Source organism: Lithobates pipiens, unplaced genomic scaffold (assembly GCF_037356315.1).
Source record: "Lithobates pipiens isolate NorthernLeopardFrog02 unplaced genomic scaffold, aLitPip1_a1.2 Scaffold_19, whole genome shotgun sequence".
Taxonomy (NCBI): domain Eukaryota; kingdom Metazoa; phylum Chordata; class Amphibia; order Anura; family Ranidae; genus Lithobates; species Lithobates pipiens.
Window position 1 is genome coordinate 410173692 of NW_027507764.1, and position 19399 is coordinate 410193090.

At 41.1% G+C, this 19399-nt stretch overlaps 1 protein-coding gene across 1 annotated transcript in view; it reads left to right on the forward strand.

Annotated features, from left to right (window-relative positions):
* The window catches only part of LAMA1 (laminin subunit alpha 1), a 227636-nt gene extending 210001 nt beyond the window's left edge, over window positions 1–17635 (forward strand). The window contains exons 57-63 of the mRNA XM_077492481.1: window positions 1826–1941; window positions 2457–2646; window positions 8671–8829; window positions 8925–9078; window positions 10536–10669; window positions 11026–11248; window positions 15918–17635. Of these exons, the coding sequence (XP_077348607.1) occupies window positions 1826–1941; window positions 2457–2646; window positions 8671–8829; window positions 8925–9078; window positions 10536–10669; window positions 11026–11248; window positions 15918–16078 (1137 nt within the window). The 3' untranslated portion in view covers window positions 16079–17635. The remainder of the gene's footprint in view (window positions 1–1825; window positions 1942–2456; window positions 2647–8670; window positions 8830–8924; window positions 9079–10535; window positions 10670–11025; window positions 11249–15917) is intronic.
* The last annotated feature ends 1764 nt before the right edge of the window (window positions 17636–19399 follow it).

Genomic DNA, 19399 nt, shown 5'->3' on the forward strand with positions numbered 1-19399 from the left:
GAGCCGCCAGTCATGGCATGTAATTTAATGAAAACAGCACGCCGTGACACTTCTAAAGTGTGCATGCGCTGAGTACATCGGAGCATGCGCAGAAGGAATCCTTATATGGGGAATTGTAAATATCTCCTAAACCATGTAGGTTTAAGAGATATTTGCAGCACCTACAGGTAAGCCTTAATCTAGGCTTACCTGTAGGTTAAAGTGTGTTGTAAGGTTTTACAACCACTTTAAATTCTGTTATGCTGTGTTTCAGTATGATCTGTGCTACTGGATCTTAATTAAAACCTATAGATTTAAAGGGCAGCTCCACCTTCATGGAAAAAAATATAGCAAATAAAAAAATAATATAGCATATACACTCACCGCCCACTTTATACGGTATACCTTGCTAGTACCGAGTTGGACCCCCTTTTGCTTTCAGAAATACCTTAATTCTTCATGGCCTAGATTCAAAAACAACATTCCTCAGAGAGTTTGGTCCATATTGACACGATAGCATCACGCAGTTGCTGCAGATTTGTCGGCTGCACATCCATGATGCGAATCTCCCGCCACATCCCAAAGGCGCTCTATAAGATTGAGATCTGGTGACTGTGGAGGCCATTGGAGTCCAGTGAACTCATTTTCATGTTCAAGAAACCAGTTGAAGAGGATTTAAGCTTTGTGACATGGTGCATTATCCTGCTGGAAGTAGCTATCAGAAGATGGGTACACTGTAGTCATAAAGGGATGGACATAGTCAGCAACAGTACTCAGGTAGGCCTTGAAAAAAGGCAGGATGGATCCAAGCTTTCATGTTGTTTACACCAAATTCTTTCCCTACCATCTGAATGTCGCAGCTGAAATCAAGACTCATCAGACCAGGCCACATTTTTCTAGTCTTCTATTGTCTAATTTTAGTGAGCCTGTGTGAATTGTAAAATAGACATACAAAAGAGCTGATATGAAATGGGTAGAGGTAGTGTCTCAGTCTCAAAGTAGTACGCACACAACAAAACATATTTAGCCCATGGGACTTTTGAAGAGTCACACCTCAAACGAAATATATAAAAAAATATGAAAAATGTATACACATACTTTTATAAACCACATACAATATAACATCTTGTTATTGAACATCAATGCATGAATAGTGTGTCACATGAAAAAACCTTTGATAGCACCTACAAATGCCATGAAGATACCACCATCAATCTGGAGCAACTGTGCAACTAATCTCGACGCGTTTCGCGAGACAACTCTCGCTTCTTCAGGAGGGGCAGAGGGGAGTATGGTTAATTGCAAGATGCCCCACACCCTTGGAGGAAGGACAGACAAAAATGGCCAGAGATCTTTTCACATGGCAGACATAAAAGTCATATTTTAAGTACCCCTTGCAATTGAAATATACACTTTGGTGAGATACTGCCCTAGTTTTTATCACTTCTAAAGGGATACAGACACTGCAGCTTTCCTCATCAGTACACAGAAAGTGGACCAGCTGATTATAATGAACCAGTCACTCCCATCAGAATGAGTATGCAATCACAAAAGTATTTCTTCACAGCAACATAAGGTGGGAATCTGCTACAAAGTTTGTTAAAATCCCTGCAATGTACATTGATCACCCAGGGGGGGATTCTTTTCTCCTCAGCAAAAGTAGGGTTACTCTTTAATTGAAATTTCTCTAATTTCTCTAATCTCCCGTTAGTATCAAAACTTCCGGAACTGGTGACACGGCAGTATGAGTTTTTGTGCAAATTCCTAAAAAAATCTTAAAAAAATGAACTGTTGGCAGGGCTATGCATTGATTATAATAATGCTGTTATGCTATGGTGTCTTACAGGCATTTGAGTGTGCACAGGAGGTGCTGCCTGGTCATGTACCTGATGCTCACCAGTTTGGTCTCACTACAGGAAGCCATATGATCTTGCCTTTCGACCAGTCGGCGGTCAGAAGAAAGTAAGTACCGTACAACAGATCATAGACCTACTGAAGTAGGTTATTGCTTTCAGTATTATTATTTTTCTACACTATGACAAACTGTAACTGTACTGCAAATTGTATACATGAAGGTTTAATATTATACGTAAGCTTAGTCTTTCATACGCAATGTTTATTTTCTGACAGATGCTTCAAGTTAAAATTAGTTTATTAGGTTAAGTCTACCTGACACTGCGCAGTTGGGTTTAGGTAGACCCCAGTCTGGTCATCTGCTGACTTGTTGAAGCTGAACTCCATCCCTTCAGTCTTGCACAGCTGAACAAGCTCCCTGTCTCTACTGAAATTGTTTACTGTAATTTTACATGAATATTGTGAGTATAGCACAGTGTGAGTTAGAAGCTGCAGCAAGCCAGATAGAGCTAGCCCTATTTCCTTGCCAGAGGACATCCAGCATTATCTACTTATTTGCTCCCTAGCTTTGATGTGCAAATGAGTTGCATCAGTAATTAAAAAATATGCCATTTTCCTTCTAGACTCTCTGTCCAGCTCACCCTAAGGACATATGCCACAAGTGGCCTCATCTATTATATGGCTCACCAAAATCAAGTGGACTATGCTGCACTACAGCTGTATGATGGAAAACTTCACTTTTTATTTGATATGGGAAAAGGAAGGACTGAGACCATCCACCCAGTTCAGATCAATGATGGCAAATGGCACACGGTATGTAGCATGTTCTAGTGTTGCAGGACCAGCAAGCCTATGAGTTATTATATGATTTAAAAAACAATTGATGTATATAAATTGAGAACATTTCTATAGTACATTTTCCTATGTAGACTGTTCTTCATCGAAGACAGGCTTATGCCGCATACACACAACCGGACTTTTTGACAGACTAGGTCCGATAGAATGAATCCATCGGATATTATGATTGTGTATGGGTTCCAGTGGACTTTTTTTCCCCCAAAAGTCAAACGGACCTAGAAATGAAACATGTTTCAAATCTTTCCGACAGACTCGAGTCCGGTCGAAAAATCCATTTGTCTGTATGCTAGTCCGACGAAAACCTATGCTAGGGCAGCTATTTGCTACTGGCTATGAACTTCCTTATTCTAATCCAGTCGTATGTCATCACGTTTGAATCTATTGCACTTTGGTGTGCTTGTGTGTGGCCAAGTCCGTTCATTCGGGAAGACTGTCGGACCTAGTCCGTTGAAAAGTCCGGTCATGTGTACGCGGCATTAGTAGTGGTAATAAGTCTTGTTTGGGATCACTGACAGGAATTCGGGTAAAAGTAGGCAAAATATCTGATTTCCTAGTACCACCACTGTCTCAAGTATCTTCAGTGCAGATGAGATCTGTCATTCTAAACTGATAGTTCTGTCATGGTAACTGATAGTTGCTAGTTTACTGGCTGTCAAGTTTATGTTAAAGAGGAAGTAAACCCTGATGGGTTTACTTCCTCTTTTTTTCCCTGCAAAGGTAAAGCATAATGGACTACTATGCATCGCATAGTAGCTCATTATGTGTCACTTACCTGACACAGGAGCCAGCGAAGTCGCCGCTGTCCCCTGTAGTCCGCCGCATCCATCTTGCTGGTGGCGTCTCGCAGCTCCGACGAATGACAGCGGCGAAGCCGCGATGACGTCACTCCCGCGCATGCGCACGGGAGTCGCGTCTCGCAGCTCCGCCGCTGCCATTCGGCGAAGCCGCGATGACGTCACTCCCGCGCATGCGCACGGGAGTCGACAAATTAGGCAAATCCATTCTTGGACTTGCCGCATTTAGTGCGCCTGCGCGCCGCTGTCTACGGCGCATGCGCCGTAGACAGCGGTGCCCATTTTCGGGCAAATATCTCCTAAACCATATAGGTTTAGGAGATATTGCTTGGACCTACAGGTAAGCCTTAATCTAGGCTTACCTGTAGGTCAAAGTGGTTTGAAAGGGTTTACTTCCTCTTTAAAGAATAAGTTCACCTTTAGGAGCATGTTGTGTTACACCCATATTTAGGTAATAACATGTAACATGCTCCTATGCAACCACCTCCTGCAGCCAGCACTCCCCTTTCTGTGACAGGGGGTGAGGGATCCTCTACCTCACATTTAGAAAACAGGCAGCTGTGCGGAGCCCCGCCCACACAGCCACATCATTCTTTTATAGATTCCTGTGAATGAAAAAATTACAAGTACCAACTACCATTCCAGGAGACCTACTTGCAGTTTAAATGGGCTATGGGTACGCTGCTCAGCACACTTGTAGTTAATTTAGTCTTCCTTTAGCTTTGTAACGGAAAGCCTGTATGGGGATACAGGCACAAAGTTAGAGGAAGACTGTGCAGGAGCATGAAATTGCAACCATGATATGCTGATCGCGGGTGCAACACTTTTTTTTATAATAAATGCACATTTTTACTGGGCACTTAAACCCCCCTCCTGCCAAGACCAATTTTCATCTTTCAGTGCTGACGCATTTTGAATAACAATTGTGTGGTCATTCAACACTGTTCCCAAATAAAATTTTTATAATTTTTTTCACACAAATAAAGCTTTCTTTGGTGGTATTTAATCACAGCTGGGATTTTTTTTTTCTCCTTCATTGATATGCACTGATGAGGCGGCACTGGTGGGCACTGATAGGCTGCACTGGTGGGCACTAATAGGCACAGATAAGGCAGCACTGATGTGCAGCACTGTTGATGGGGCACTGATTGTGGGCACTGATAGGTGGCACTGTGGGCACTTATGGGTAATACTGGTGGGCACCGGTAGGCAGCTTCTAGGTGGCACAGGTGGGCACTGAGGAGCTGGCGGCAGCTCTCCGCGATGTCCCTCTCACGGCCACCGGTGGTCGGCTGACAGCGCGAGGAGAAAAAAATAGCTAATTACCGGCTCTGTTTACATCACATGATCAGCTGTCATTGACTGACAGCTGATCACGGGGTAAGCGTTCAGAATCTACCCCTTACTCCGATCTGTGATCCAGTGAATCTCATAGGCCCACTGATCACAGAGCACTCCACACACACCCTGCAGGAGGCACGCAGGTGACTCGGGCACAGGATGACATCAATAGACGCCCTCACAGCAAAGCAGGTCTGCGTTGTAGTCATTTGGCTATAGCACGGATCTGAAGAAGTTAATTATTTTGTATTATTATTATTGTTATTATTATTATTTTTTAAGGTTAGCTTAGCTTTTCAGGCTTGTGCCTTAGGACTTAAAACCCAATTGGCTGCAAGCTAGCTCATATTTATTGACTCAGTATGTAGTGAAACAATTGAGCATTGAACCTGAGGTATTATTAACTCCTTAAAAATAATAGTGGCAGCTGTCATATTTTTGCAATGACACAATATCATCACTCTCTCAAGTACTGTATGACTAATGCTGTTTGGCCATATAAAGTAGACCTGTCAAGATAGAAATGTAGGACCAGCCATGATGGCTCCTTGATAGTTGTGTTGATGCCATAGCTGGAATACTTAGTGAGTCTCTGACTCACAACTAGTGACTCACTAAGAAGTGAACATGGCAGCCAAAACAAAAAAAAGCAACAACCACTCTCATGAATGAATGAATGAATGAAATACTTATATAGCGCGCAATGCGAACTGAATCGCCTCTAGGCGCTGCAGTTTATAACAGGTTTATAATACATTTTATAACAGGTATACTTTATGTGATTTTTCAGTATCTCATATAGTAGATCCAGAGAGATGTCCTTACAAGAATGCTTGTTCTCAGAATCTCACTAAGCAGTGAAGCTGTAGCATGAACATTGCAATCATGGAAATAGAACAACAGCAACCCGAGACTATACAGTAAGAACTAGTAGTTGCAGTTGTGTATTTCCATTAGGAAAAGTCTACTTTGTGTGGCTTTCCTACACACAGCTTACTTCCTTTGCAGTGATCCCCAGGCTAGACCACTGGTTCTCTCTTACTGAGACCAGGGCCAGGTAAATGCTATAAAAAAACTTCCATGTCCCAAACAGTATAAAAAGGGCATTTTGCAGGGGTGGTTCCTTTCGGCAAGCTAGGGGGCACTCTGGGTGGTCAGTGGGCACTGCAAGACACTGAGGTTCACTGTGGGAGGTTGGGAATCATTGTAAGGGATTAGTGCTCTCAGAGGGCATCCATCCCCCAGAGTCCCCCCCAGCCTTCACAATCAAAGATCATTTTTGGAGGTTGGGGGACTGGGGTTCTCAGAAGGCTGGGGGCTCTGTGGGTGGTTGAGGGTCACTGTGGGGCATGGGGGGGGGGGGCGCTGTGGTAGGTTTGAAGATCTGCAGCTGGCTGGAACCTTTAGGGGGATAGGGAGGGGGAAGGCGCAGCTTGAGCTGAATGCAGCATATTTTTCAGTCACACTTCCCTAGTTTAGTTTAGATTTGCTAATAGTATAAGCACCCATTTGGTCACATGACTACAGGGAGGAAGTATGGGACGTCACTCCTTGGTCGTGGCCTATACTCATGGCAGGTCTTCTGCTGCTCTGCATTAAGGGAGGCACTGATCCGTGCCCATGCTAGAATGTTCAGCATTCCATCACAGTGTCTGCTGACACTTTGTGGTCCTGAAATCAAGGAGGGAACACTGCAGCTTTTTCTGTAGCCCAGGAGGAGGGTGGCCACAGCCTAATGGTTGAGCACCACTGTCCTATACAAATGCTGCTTATTTCTACTCTGATTATTCAGTTTGATATAACTATAGGAGAACTAAATTCTGTAATAATACAATATACAGGTATGAGTAGAAGAAGTAGCATATTTCATCATTTTAAAAGGACAGGTTCCCTTTTAAGATTGTATATTTCTCTGTACACATTATTAAACCCCCTTTCATAAAAGCCAGTGTATAATTTATGTTTAGTGGCTCTTTAGGATCTGCACTGCAGGATGTAAATGGACTGGACTGGCTCAATCATTCTTATAAACAGAGTTTAGCTCAATATTACTCCAGTATACTATTGGGATTTTTGTTAAACGCAGGCTATTAGACCTAATGAGTAATTTATATTACATTAAGTGCTGACTCTCTTATCCAGTTCATCTCATTATTTCTGTGTAGCTCTGTGTTCTTACATCAGCTACTACCACTCTTGTAAATGTAACTGATATGCTTAAAGGAAAAGAAAAAGGAAACGCAAATCATCAAAAATACGATTCTAAATTGCACTAAAGGAAGAAAAGTACATAGCCGAAGGGGAAACTGAAATACTGTGTTTTCCTGTGGGTTTATAGCTTGGATTTCACTGAAAGTATCATTTACTTTTACCTAAAACAAGCCTGCATATTTGATATTAAGGTTTTATAGCAGCACAGATCATAGAAACTTGTCTGTCAATGAGGAGATTTATTAAAACTGGAGCACTCAAAACCTGCTGCAGCTGTGCATAGTAGATTTTAACTTCAGCTTGTTCAGTCAAAGTAGAACTATAGGCAAAAACTTTATTTTTTCATTTTGGATAGAGGGAGGGAGGCTTATAACCTCTGTCAGTTTTTGTTTCGCCATCTGTGTCCCATTTCAGAGATTTCCCTTCACTTCCTGTCCCATAGTCAAACAGGAAGTGAGAGGAAATCCCTACCAATGAAGGGAATTCCTTGGGGACCGCAGGCCACCAGAACTAGTGTCCCCATTGGAAGATTCCCCCTCTATTACTTTTCTGGGGACAACCCACAATTGGGGATTTTCTTTTACTTTCACTTTCAACGATAATGGTAAAGAGGACAAATAGAGAGAGAGAATCTGCTTAATTGGGGCACAGACATGAATAAAAATGGACAGGCGTTCTCATCCCTCTCCACTCTATCCAAAACTGGGGGAAAAAAAAAGTTTTGCCGTTAGTTATACTTTAACCACCTCAATACAGGGCACTTTCACTCCCTTCCTGCCCAGGCCAATTTTCAGCTTTCAGCGCTGTCACACTTTGAATGACAATTGCGCGTTCATGCAAAACTGTACTCAAATACATTTTTTATTATTTTCTTCACACACATAGAGCTTTCTTTTGATTGGCATCACTGATGGGAACAGATTTGCCTCACTGATGGGCACAGACTAGTGTCACTGATGGGCACAGAGTGACATCACTGATGGGGCTACATTGTAATCAGGGTACTGAGGATCAGTGCCCTAATTACCTTTACATGTCTCCCCTGTGAGGAGATGCCACTGATCAGCTCTCCTCACCTCACACTCTGTCAGTGTGAGGTGAGGAGAGATGATAAATGGCATCTCCTTGTTTACATGTGATCGGCTGGGATTGGACACAACCGATCACATGAGTAAAGAGCCACGGCCACGGCTCTTTGCCGAGATCGGTGTCCCTGGGTACCCCCACAAGCTCGCAATCATGGCTAAACTTGGCGCCATCATATGACGTCATCCCGAAACAAGAGCTGCCCCACTCCGGAGTCATTTGTCTATACAGCGAGTGGGAGGCGGTTACGTTTCAACAAAATCTGGAAGCTGACTGGTTTCTATGCAGAGCTGCACCAGATTTTGCACTCTTTAGTTTTAGTAAATCACCCTCACATTGTCTGAAACAGGAACTTTTCTGGTTGCCCACATCAACAAGTCCTCTTTATTTTCATTATTCCATAAGATGAAGACTAAAGGGAGAAAATCTGTCTGGTTCCTGAGGGCAGTATGGACTAAGGTTATCTGTTGAGTTGCAGGACCACTTGATGATAAATACAATACTCTGTTTGTTCTTGTGATAAACGAATATCTATTTTTCTAAATAGATTTTCACTGAATACATTAAAAGAAAAAGTACTGTTACTGTGGACGGTCAAGAATCTACTTCAACCAGTACTCCCGGGGAGAGCAACAGTCTAGATGTGGAGGGCAAGCTGTATCTGGGAGGACTGCCACCAAGCTATATGGCTAAAAACATTGGAAATGTAAGTGAGACTTGTCTAGCAGGACCATGATTGCTCCATTTTAGCATTTGGAAATATCAGAACATGTTTTGATTCAACTGTTTTTTGATGTTCAGGTAACCCATAGTATCCCAGCATGCATCAGCAGTGTTTCTGTTAATAGCAAGCAGTTAAACAGAGAAGGAGCGCTTTCTATTCATGGTGTGAATAAATGTTATATATCAGCACAAGAAGGAACCTACTTTGATGGGACAGGATTTGCCGCTTTAGGTAAATGCTACTTACCTTTAAAACTGTATTTTGTCATTGCTTTTGTAGAATTGACTTTGCTAGGTTTGTTTAAGAAAGTAGTACAAAGTGAAAAGCATATCTAAAACCAAAAATGTATATTACAGCTTATCCATCCTTATATGAGCAAAACTGCCCTGGGTTTGGTTTGGCAGGGATTCTGCGAACATTAAAGTGGAAGTAAACCCTTCTATAATTTTCAGTCAAGGAAGCTGCCATCTTGGCCTCTAATGATTCTTCAACTGCCATAATGCTGCACATGTGATCAATTATGAAACCAGCCATTGGATGGTTTGAAAGTTTGGTTGAGAGCACAACCAATGTGAAAGTTAGCATTTCCGGCATGCCGGGAATGTAAGTGTTTTTTGAAACTGGGTTTGTTCCCGCTTTAAGGAAGTTTGGATCCTGAACCATATCCCCATTTAAATCAATGAGAGCTGAATCTATCAAATAAAAATGCCAATTTTCTGGGCTAATTTGTAAGGGGTGTCAAAATATCAAAGAGTGGGCTGTGCCCTACAGACCATGTACCAATTAAAAAAATGTTTTTAAAAATTAAATGTAGCCAGAAGCATTGACATTTACTAAGGAAATAGTAAAATTGCCAGCAAATGGCTTAGACAGCTGTCATTGACAGCTTCTTTGCTTAAATAAAACACAGCACACAGACCCCTTCAAGTGTTTTCTTTGTGTTTTAGTGTACATTTGGAGGGGATTTAAAGGAAGTTGAAAAAGAACGTATTTAGTGACCAGATCACCAGGTCAAAATAAAAGAAATAAAAGCCTAAAAAAGATAACAAATGCAGCCTTCGCATCTAAGGCTTGTTAAGCTGTAATATATTAAATTTTTTATTTTTGGCTTTAGGTGCGCTATAAGTACAGTATAATATAGCAACCAATAACATTTATGTTTAATTATATCAGGTGACTGAAACATGCATTATTTTTTGCTATAGTGGACTACTGCTAGAGATAATTTGTTTTAATCAAGCCCTTATGGTGTGTGTAAATATGTGTATATATATATATATATATATATATATATATATATATATATATATACACACACACATATATATATATATATATATATATATTAAAAAATAGGAAATTATCAGCCACGTAAAAACTTTATAATTTACTTAGCTAAAAGTAGCTTTTATCTAATCAGGTAAAACAGCATGTATCTGTTTATTTAATCATGGTAAATTAATGAGGTACTGTTGAACAGGACACAAGAATATGGTCAAAATTATCAGTTAAAAGGCGGTTGTGGTTTTTATGTTATTTGAAAACAAATCGCTTGCAACTCAACAACTTTAATTTGGGATAATTAGGTGAAAAAATTAGGGAAATAGAATAAGATAAACAAAATATTTGATGTGATTATGTTGTGGGTTGTGTATTGATTTACAAATTTTACCTTTTGCTTTATTTAGTAAAAGAAGGTTACAAAGTACGATCTGATTTGAACATATCTCTTGAATTCCGCACTACCGCCACGAATGGTGTTCTCCTGGGAATTAGTAGCGCTAAAGTGGATGCCATTGGCCTGGAAATTGTGAATGGCAGGGTAAGTTTATTTCCAAGTAGAAATGTAACATTTTCCACCTGCAGACAATATGGATGGGTAAAAGTGGCAAAATCTATATAAAGGATGTAATAAAAAATTTAAATGGCAATATAAAAGAAACCACACAAGGGAACTAGTATATCTATTTCCCTGTTGTGAGAAATCTATCTGTAATATTAATAGCTCGGTACTGAACACTGGCTTGAATTTTTTTCCTTCCAGCTATGTGTAGATTGTATATCTGAATTGTGGGGATCTTTACTGTTTTAGAGCAGGTCTAGCTAGAAATGTCTCACTTTTTATGAGAAATTATTTATCCGTGGATGTCAGAGTTTTATATGAATCATATTTTACAGGTTCTGTTTCATGTAAACAATGGTGCTGGTAGAATAACAGCAATTTATAAGCCAGAAGACACCAACTCGCTGTGTGATGGCAAGTGGCACCAGATTCATGCCAATAAGATAAAGCACAAAATCGTTCTCATAGTAGATGGAAACACAATTCAGACTGACAGTCCTCACGTCCAATCTACCTCTGCAGATACAAATAATCCAGTTTATGCTGGTGGTTATCCAGGTGAGTGTCTAAATCTACAGCATTTACTTCATCTAAACACGTAAATAACATAACATTTTTTGTATTTTACAGGGATTTGAAAATATTTTGCTGCTTGAAGTCACAAATTTAGCAGTTTCTTTATCTAGTATTGTAGAAGATGTTATAAATTAGAGATGCAATATATCTCTATGAGAGCTATTCCAGTTGACCCTACTGAAGTCGCAGCAACTTCAGAAAAGGTTTCTGTACTACATTGACCCGACTTTGACATGGCTTCAGTGCCAGGAAGTGTAAAGTGTTGTCAAAGTCACTTCAAAGTCATATTAAAGATGGACTTGACTAGTGTAAACTGAGCCTAAACCAACATTCAGACTGAGAGCTGGTTTGAAATAGTGTGAGTTCAGCTGAACGGCATTTCAGTCTGACTTCGGGGCGATTTCACAGACATCTGTGTGGGTTCATGCACAGATGTCTATTCAAATCTCCCCTGAAGATGCCAAAAGTAGTGCAGGAACTACCTTTGGGCATCGCCGCAAAGTTGGCATCGTACCAATTCAGATTGTGCCATTGCTGGCAATAGGGGGCAATTTGACATATCAAATCACATGTCAAAACAGCCCAATGTGAGCGTGGGCTTATTGTCAAAGGTTAATTGAACAAGCTAAAGTTGATTGGTTAGTATGCACAGCTGCACCAGATCCAGAGTGCACCAGTTTTAGTAAATCCCCCCCCCCCCATAATCTTACTACACATACAACCTAGACCAGTGTTTCTCAACCTGCACACCAACAGGTCATGTTTTCAGGATTAAACAGCTGTGATAATTACTAAGGCAGTGAAACTGAGCAAATCACCTGTGCAAAATAGTGAAAATCCTGAAAACATGACCTGTTTGTGCACTTTTAGAACTGGAGTTAGGAACCTAGACCAAGGGGGTGAACTCTGCCCAGGCTTAAAACGGTCAGTGTGACTGCACCCTTAAATCACGGTCATTTTTCTAGCTCTTAGGTTTTCTTAAATGTCAGTCCACCCCTTAATTGGCTGCATCTATATATATCATCCTAAGGTTATACACAAAGCTATAATACTTTGCATAAAGATGAACTTGCCATGTTAGAGGCTGGTGTGAGCATTCTATATCTAACTGGATCTTATTTGGAGACCATATGGAAAAGGCACCATGGCAGCAAAAATGGAAAAGGCAATAAAACAGCAAACATGGAAAAGGCACTATAGCAAAAAACTAAAAGACGTTATAATAACAAAATAATAATCATTCAAAATGACTAAGAGCTCCTTTACACTAGCAGTTCGGAGGCAGTAAAACCATGCATCTGAGCCGTGTTTTTACTGCCACTCCCCCACATGCCATTGCTACAATGCTTTGCAACAGGAATTTTACTGTCTGTTGCGTTCGGCAGGCACTACCACCCATAGAAAGCGACCCATTCAACTGAATAGAGGTGCACTGCAACTGCGCAAAATGCACATATGTGTGGCATGGTAGCGTTCCATATCTTCTCCCCTCTGCCTGTCAAACTCATCTGAAAAAGCATTTGAGTGTGAATCACTGTTCAGAGGAGCGGCAGTCCTTGCCGCTAGTATAAATGAGCCCTAGGGGTCACTGTACATGCTACTATCTGACCATTCCTTCTTTGTAAACTCAAATTTAGGTTGATCAGAGCTATGTAATATCAAGACCTACCCAACTGTCCAATAATTCTCTATTAAGTCCTTGCACTACATAGTTGTTGATAGAGATTGTACAGTCAGAATGTAATGTATGTGTGGGGGTCTTTAGGGTTATCACATATCCCAGTCCTTATTAAATGCCTTCTGTAGACACATGACCTCACTCTAATAAAATAGCCTGCGCCCAGCTGTGTGTGGATGAGATTTGCTGCAGCCACATGGAAGGAAGGATGATTCACTAATGGCAGTGATTGGAGCCAGACCTCACCCTCTGCTGAGTAGCCAAATAGCTGCAGAGCAGTGTCAGCTTTGTGACTTGTAACTCTTTCCTCTCATGGCTACATTTGATAATATAAGGCTCAGTTCACACTGATTTGACAAAGGATCAGACTTGTGAGACCCCAATTCGGAGGACATGTGAAATTCAATGTTTGAGATCTGTCTTAACTGATATTACACAAGTCTGTCCGACTTTACAAAAGGTTCCTGCACTACATTTGTCAACTTTGATATGACTTCAATGCCACAGAGTGTAAAAAGGTCACATCAAAGTCGCACAACTTTGGAATTGGGCTGGTGTGAACCAAGCCTTAAAGATAAATATATTGTTTGAATTGTTACTTTTGCATTGTTTCCTACAATAGCCCAATTTTTTTTTCGTTTTAAATGGAGTGGGGAAATTATAGACATTTCTGTCAGGTTTTTCCATTGGTGACTCCTTTGTGGAGATTTCCCCTTCATTTTGTGAATGGGAAAAATTGAGAGTTAATGAAAATTGGGAGATTTCAGTGAAAGTTTACCATTTTGCTTAGTCGGCCTTTTGGATAAAAATGTAAAAGTCAGCAGCTACAAATACTGTAAGGGCTGACTTTTAATAAAAGGACACTCAAATGTCCCAGGATCCAGCGCTGTGCTCACCCGAACCGCTTCTTCGCCGGTCTTCGGGTTCCCTGACACGTTTACTGTGAGCAGTTGGATGGCATTCTTTCCTTCACATCTGGCTGCCCACTCTGCTTTGTGAATGGTCCCACAGAATTCTGGGACATGTGATGTGCCCCAGAAGTTGGAGGGGGGGGGGGACTGTCAAACTTCAAGTGGATTGCCACGGCAATCCGACTAGAAGTGGGGGTGAGTACCTGTTATACCAGGTACAGTATCGCTCCCCTCCTTTGCCCCCAAAACAATTGCCAAAAATAGAAGGGGGGGGGCATTAAGCAGCAGAACTTTGCCTTTAGGGTATAAGTTCCACTTTAAGGCTCCATGCACACTGAAGCTCAAAAAAGCTTTTTCTGGACACCAGATTGCTGGCAGAAAACGCTGGTTGAAAAATCTGCTTTTAACAGCGTTTTGTACTAGCGTTTATGAGCGTTAGCGTTTATGGGCATTTTTAATAAAAATACACAGAGGACACTCCAAAAATCCCACAGTACATTCCAAACTCCCACAATGCACTGATAAAAAAGAACGCCGAACACTAATTAACGCGTGTTTATGAGTGTAAATGAGCGTTTGTCGTTTTTTGTCGGTGAAAAACGGCACTTTGAATGCAAATTTCTGGCGTTCAGAAAAAAGCCCATAAACTCCACTGCTCATTAAAGCTAAAAAATGTCATCCATGTGTGCATGGACACATAGGCTAACATAGAGTGGAGTTTATGGGCTTTTAAAAAAAACGTCCAAACTCCAATAAACTGCAGTTTATGAGCTCCAGTGTGCATTGGAGTGAATTTAAAGCAGAACTAAAGCGTCCCCAACCATAAACTACATTATTATAACTGTAAAAAACATACCTGTGGTAAACAATTTAGAAAGTTACCGTAAAACTGACTTGTGTCTGTGGTATTTAGGTGAGGGTGATATCACAATGCTTCCTGACAGCGACAGCCCACTCATACGGGGCACAAGTGCGCCGCCCCCCTAATCCATGTGCCCGGCCCCTACATGCAGGGCACCAGATGCATGGATTCCAGTGGAGGTTTTTTTTGTTTGTTTTTTAAAAGCACACGATTAGAGCCTGTCACCACTGCTTCTTGGGAACACAGACAATCCCAAAACGTGTGGAAGAAGACTTCTGAACTTTTTTATGAGACTGGATACTCAGCATTCCCAGGAGCTCGCCCAAGGATTGTGGATTCACAATCCTTGGGTACAGCTGGCTTCCAGTGCAAAAGCCAGTCGTAAAGTAGGTATGAAGGAGCATATGAACGCTATATAGAGAGTGGAGAAACCCAAGCATCCAACAAGATTCTAGTGGAGGGTTTAGCTCTGCAAATTAGCAAAGACTGGATTTATCAGACAGTACTGCTATTTGTAAAGGGGGGCTGAACTAAAAAAGTGAAGATTTACTATGCTATAGGGTAATTTTTTAAATGTTTATTGTGTCTAGGCAATGTACCCTTTTTATAAAATTCCTTTTGGAAAAACAGTAGTGTACTTCCTGGTGCGTGAGTGTGCCTAGGCACTCCTGTGCCTGCAGCCTCAGCTGTATATACTGCATTGTGAGATATAAGTGCCGGTTCACACAGGGGCGACACGACTTGCAGCACGACTCACAGACGCGACCTGCACGCGACTTCAGCAGCGACTTGCAAAACAACTTCTGTATAGAAGTCAATGCAAGTTGCCTGAAGTCGCCCCAAAAATAGTACAGGAACCTTTTTCTAAGTCGGAGCGACTTGAGTCGCTCCTATTAGAACGGTTCCATAGTACAGAATGGAGCGTGACTTGTCAGGCGGCTAACCTGTGTGAACCGGCACTAAGACACTTCTGTCTTTGATTAATAGGGTTTGCTAAAGGCAAATAGGTTGCTCACTTTGCAAGGGAATTTGCACATTGAAAATGAATTTTCCTTTAGCTTAGTGAATGGGGTGAAAATTCACTTTGCAAGCAGTACTTGTGATAGATACTAGTATTCTAGCTGTAACAACTGTACACAAAGGACTCAAAGTCAAATATTTACAACATGATCAATCTGTTTTTTCTTTTGTTTCTTGTAGCTGGTGTGAAGCAAAACTGTCTGACCAGCCAGACTTCATTCCGTGGTTGCATAAGGAACCTGAAACTGATGAAGGGAACCCAGACTGAGGCCAACGACTTTAGCAAAGCATTCGAATTACGTGGAGTCTTCCCCCATTCTTGTCCAGGAACCGAACTATAGACAAAAGGCATATTGTCAGCTTCTCACCCCATTCCTGAACACAAAGGGTGTATTAACCACAAGTTATCTTATCAAACATGAGATATTTGAAATGCATGCTATGCCAGGCTTTCAGATGTGGGATATAAACATGTGACATAGCAAAGCATTAAGCAATATCATCTCATTAGGTTTGATAACTATTATCCCTTAAAGCTGAACTCCAGACAGAACTAATGCAACTTTATATCCATTTATTAATCACTAAATGTTTTTTTTTTTTTTTTTAACGCAGCTAGTGTAAGTAATTGAATCTGAATTGATATCAGCCTCCTGCAATCACCTATACATTAGCATCCAGACTAAGGGAAGGATGGGTAGGAGTGCAAGCCAATCAGATGTGTTCTTTGCAAATGTGCCAACAAGGAATATGCTTGCAGTGAGCAAAGGGTGACCTCATTAGTCTTTTGCTGCTCTTTTACTCTATAGTGGGGGTCTTCAAACTTTCCAGTACAAGGGCCACATTGTATAATTTACAAATGTTCACGAGCGGGGGAAAAAAAGTCAGTATTACAAATAAATTCATTAGAAATTAATGAGTATGTTTTACTGGAGTCTTTTCTGGAATTCACATGATATGATTCAGAACATAAGAGAAAGAATTTCAGTAAAACAAAGCAAAATCCACCCTTACATCAGAGTCCCCATCACAGTCTGTCTTTACATCATGGTCTGCATCAGAGCCCCCCTACCATGTTGGCCCTCATCAGAGCCCCCTTTATGTCAGACCCCACTTTAAGAGCTCCTCATTATATCAGTCATATTTTACATCCCTTTCAGAACCCCCCTTACTTTAGAGTCTGCATTAGGACCCCCCCAGAATTGTCATCAGAGCCCCTTTTACATCACAGTCCTGCCTTAGTCCACATCAGAGCCCCCTTACATCAGCATCCTCATCAGAGCCACACTTAAATCAGGGGTCCCCGTCAAGAGCTCTTCCTTACATTAGCACTCCCATCAGAGCCTCCTTTACATCAGATTCCCTATCAGAGGTTCACTTTTACAGCATGGCTGTACTTGTGTAACAGTAGGGGGATTTGACCCTAGCTGTAGGCCAGATGCAATCCTGAAGCGGGCCAGATTTGGCCCATGGCCCATAGTTTGATACCTGTAGAGCAGGGCTCTCCAGTGTGGGGTTAAGGGGATTACACCCCTGTAGAAATCCTTTGGCAAGTAAAACTGCTTCCATATATGTATTTCCTCTGTGTATGCAGATGTTTGTCTGGAGTTTAACTTTAAATGTATGTTATGATGACATTCCAGGAATGTCTACATCGTGACATATTTCCAGCTCAGGAACAATCGTATAGAGCATTTTCCAGTTATTGTATTCCTAAAAATACATATACACCACAAATACCTCTGGTAGTCTAATAATAGAATTAATACATATTGATTACTGTGTCTGCTGGATGGTGCTGAATACTTGACAGTATTTTGATTTCTTCAGCGTTAATCATTTTACAACCTTTAAAATCTGTTTTTTAATTCAATTAAATATACTCAGTTTGTTTTTTACGTAGCTGTGTTGTGTCTTTTTTTTTTAAACAAAAAAGGTTATGAAACAAAGGGTTAAAATACAGAGACCAGCTAGAATTGATTGCATGAACTCAAGTCATCATAGGTGTTTGCAGTATCAGTGGGTATTGTATTTCATCAAAAAGCACAGTTTACATCCAGCATCACATAAACATCATGAAGTGTTTTGCACTTCTGTTTCCTCATAAGCTCTGCAGTCCACTATTTCAGGGTATTGTCAGCCTGCAATGAAAGCTGTGAAGTTCACACTGGGTGAACCTCCTATGAGGTCTTCTAGGCAATCATTAAAATCAATACAATCCAACCTTAACAGCAGGGCACATGTCAGTATATCATTATATAGTTATGAGTACCCCTTCCTTCTCCAAATAAAAGAAAGTTGATAATGATGTTCCTGTTTAACTAGCATTGTGAATGTTTCACATCATTAGAAACTGAAGGATGAATACTTTCAAGTGGACCTACATGCAGAACATCAGCAAGACATAACTACTAGGATATATATATATATATATATATATATATATATATATATATATATATATATATACACTATGTTACCAAAAGTATTGGGACACCTGCCTTTACACTCACATGAACTTTAATGGCACCCCAGTCTTAGTCCGTAGGGTTCAATATTAAGTTGGACCACCCATTGTAGCTATAACAGCTTCAACTCTTCTGGGAAGGCTGTCCACGAGGTTTAGGAGTGTTTTTATGGGAATGTTTGACCATTCTTCCAGAAGCACATTTGTGAGGTCAGGCACTCATGTGCACGAGAAGGCCTGGCTTGCAGTCTCCACTCTAATTCATCCCAAAGGTGTTCTATCAGGTTGAAATCAGGATTCAGTTCAGGCCAGTCAGGTTCCTCCACCCCAAACTTGCTCATCCATGTCTTTATGGACCTTGCTTTGTGCACTCGTCCAAATCATTTGGTGGAGGGGAATTATGGTGTAGGGTTGTTTTTCAGGGGTTGGGCTTGGCCGCTTAGTTTCATTGAAGGGAACTCCTAAGGTATCAGCATACATTTTGGCCAATTTCCTGCTCCCAACTTTGAGCAGTTTGGGGTTGGCCCCTTCCTGTTCCAACATGACTGCGCACCAGTGCAAATATCAGAGTCGACAGAACACCTTTGGGATGAATTAGAGCGGAGACTGCGAGCCAGGCTTTCTCATCCACATAAGTGCCTAACCTCACAAATGCACTTCTGGAAGAATGGTCAAACATTCCCACAGACACACTTCTTCACCTTGTGGACAGCCTTCCAAGAAGAGTCAAAGCTGTTATAGCTGCAAAGGATGGGACAACTCAGTATTGAATCCTAAGGACTAAGACTGGGATGCCATTAAAGTTCATGTGCGTGTAAAGGCAGCCGTCCCAATACTTTTGGTAATATAATGTAATATAGTGTATATGTATTGAACAAACTGGACCTATACCATGTATAAGTACAAATGAAACGTATTGCACAGAAAAAAGATGGTTTACACACTCTGATAAAGTGATTTACATTTAGCTGCTCAGGCAGCCAGGGCTGTCATAAGCATGGAGAGTATATTCGGCATTGTGTTAGCTTTCACCAGGATTTAAGAAACCTGCAATGTCTTCCATTGTAATTGGCCTCCCATATAACGGTGCATACATATTTATAGGCCAATACCACTTAGTAGAGCATGACATCAGAGATCTTTTTAGCTGTATGTAAAGGGGGCATTCTTCTCACTAGCCACCAATGTAAGGTGC